The sequence below is a fragment of the Etheostoma spectabile genome, chromosome 7 (genome assembly GCF_008692095.1).
Source record: "Etheostoma spectabile isolate EspeVRDwgs_2016 chromosome 7, UIUC_Espe_1.0, whole genome shotgun sequence".
NCBI lineage: Eukaryota > Metazoa > Chordata > Actinopteri > Perciformes > Percidae > Etheostoma > Etheostoma spectabile.
In genome coordinates, this window is record NC_045739.1 from 18427799 (window position 1) to 18430634 (window position 2836).

The following is a 2836-nucleotide window of genomic DNA, read 5'->3' on the forward strand; positions in this document are numbered from 1 at the left end:
AGAGATGCAGGACCAAAACAACAAGAACCTCATGGATGCTCTGAAGAAAAAATATGAACATCAGATGGAGAGTCATCTCAACCAGTGGAAGGAGGAAAAACCATCCCTTCTTCAGGCCACAGAAAACCTGAAGCTGACTCAGCAGGAAAAAGAGCAGGAGTGGGAGAGGTCGGAGGCCCTTGAGGTCCCAGCTGGTAGATCTTCGAGACAGGTAATGCAAAAGCCAAAGAAGAAGATGGTACAAAAAGCTTCTGCCTGGCTGAGGAAGAGAAAATGCAGTTGGACTGGTATAGTATCTGTCTGTCTGTCTGTCTATGGGTCTGTCTGTGGGTCTGTCTGTCGTCGGGGTCTGTCTGTTTGTGTGTGGGTCTGTCTGTCTGTCTGTCTGTGTATGCGTGCATGCGTGCATGTGTGTAGTGTCTGTGTGTGTGTGCGTGTTGGTCTGTGTGGTGTATGTCTGTCTGTCGGGTCTGTCTGTGTATGGGCGCGTGTGTGTGTGTGTGTGTCTGTGTGTGGGTCTGTGCTGTCTGTCTGTCTGGCTGTATAGTTTGGGTTGTGTGGTGTGTGTGTGGTGTGTGTGTGTGTGTGTGTGTGTGTGTGGTGTGTGTGTGTGTGTGTGTGTGTGTGTGTGTGTGTGTGTGTGTGTGTGTTTGCTCGGGGCATGTGATGGTCAGTGCAGTAGTGTTGGATTAGTAGAGCTTGTAGTCAGTGCGTGCTACAGCTACATGCTCAATGTTGCTTTGTCGCATCATTTCTATTCATTGAATTTGTGTGTTTTAATTTCATAGCATTTTAAGAAAAGGAAAAAAGATTTAAGAACACCGGAAAAAATGAAAAAAGAACTTTGGGAAAAGTTAGAAAACGTCAAAAAGTGACAAGAAATGTTGGTCAAAACAAAACAAATGTCCAAAAAAAAATGCTAAAGGGAACTTTATCATGATGCATAGTATACTGATACATGAAATAACTGTCCTTTAAAAATAAAAATCTGCTTGCTTCTATGGGAATTTAACATAGGGGTGTGTATACTCATGTCCCATGTGTTTTAAGAAAGAATATTTATTTATTTACTATACATTATTTATTCACAAGGAAAATGCGTTTCCTTAAAAGGTTGGATTTTCCTAATTTTTTTTTAGGCATTAAGATCAATTTCCAAAAGATTTTTTATTCCTTGTTTGAAACAACTTTAGCATGGGTGTGTACGCTTATTCAAGCCACTGTACCTAATGTATCTAATAGAGCAGTGTAAATATTATGATTCTGCCACTCCCCCTTTCACAGATAATGAACTGTACGACGTAGAGTCTTGTGTGAGGTATCACTGAACTCAGCAGGGAGTTCCATCTTCATTGGTGACAATTTGCAGTGCCCGAGAGCCGCACCAATGCACGGTCAGAAGTAGCGGCGTCCGCCAGTAACCCCAACGCGCGCATATTAGCGAGGGCCCGTCCAACGCTGCTTGCAATTTAAATTATTGTTTGTATTTTCTGTATGACACATATCCTTTTACCACTGGCAAAAGGTCCCAAGTAGCTTTTAAGAAATACACATTTTTTTAACACACAAAAGGTGTAAAGAAAATCCAAAGATCCTGTCCATTGGATGATTGCTATTGACCACTGATCAGCTTAACAGATGTTTTTTCAATATGCAACATATTAAGAACAGGGTGTTCTGGGAGTATGTGTCTCAAATGGCCCTCTTCCCCATGTTGACCTGTGTGTATGAGGAAATGGAATCCCGTTAAGAAGGTGTAAGCAGACAAGAGACCATATATAATACAGCACACTGTTGCTAACTAAGAACGTATTTAGTCTGTAAATGCATCAACAAATGCAAAGGTCCAAGGAGTTGGTTAAGGCCATTGCTAAAAGGTATAAGTGGCAAAATGTTTTTTTACAAAGGCCCTCTGCAGCAGCATCCTTGATGTGGAGTTGTGGTGGTACGACTGGAAGAGGATTTTTGTCCCAGTGTTGGTCTTAACGCAACATAGGTTAAGGGGGGAAAAAGCACTCACCAGTTCTCCAAAATGCTTCATGGCGTACTCAAGGACCCCAGATGCCGCTTCTGGCTGCTGCAGTTTATTGTTGATGCTGCAAGATATGACAAAAACAAAGACCAGCTTTTAGACCAATTTGAACAGTATATGTATACTTTCAACATCGTTTACAAAAAGCCATTTGTTAAGGGTAGCTGTCTCATCACAAAAATATGTCTACAATAGCCAACTTACTGTACAAGCTGAAAATCATATATCATAATCAATTTTCCAATGAAGTAGTTACAAAACATTAAAGTAGATTTGCACTTCCTCGTGAGAGATTACATAGGTGGATAATCACATAGATGTTAATGGTATGTCAAAACAACTGACATATTCTGGAAAGAAACTTTTGACATGTTTTGACATAACTAAAGCTAATATTGATTCCCCAGTGCAACAATTTGTAATGTAATTGCCTTTCACTGACATCTGTGTTGCTGCTAACTCAATAGTTGACCTGGGGAGGGCTTCACCAGCCAGCACTAGGAGGTTTAGGCTTTCCTTCTCAGATCTATGCAGACGCCAACCAACCAGTAGGGGTTTAGTTGTGCAGAGACTAGGTCTTCATGGGTCTATCCAAACCGTAAAACCCAAGTACTGACCCGAGACAGGACAGGTTAGGATCCCAGTTTATGCGGTCAACTGGGTCAACCCCAATTCCAATGCAGTTGTGTGTAAAACAAAAAAAAGAAATTATTTCCCATTCTTGCTTGATGTACGACTTTTTCAATTTTTCCTTCTACTTGTGAAATGTTCCCGGTGCCACTGGCTGCAATACAACCCCAAAGC

General features: G+C 41.4%; 1 protein-coding gene across 1 annotated transcript in view; it reads right to left on the reverse strand.

The window, feature by feature from the left end:
- The window catches only part of mtor (mechanistic target of rapamycin kinase), a 104557-nt gene that overhangs the window by 52030 nt on the left and 49691 nt on the right, over window positions 1–2836 (reverse strand). The window contains 1 exon segment of the mRNA XM_032521013.1: window positions 2021–2096. Coding sequence (XP_032376904.1) covers window positions 2021–2096 — 76 coding nt within the window.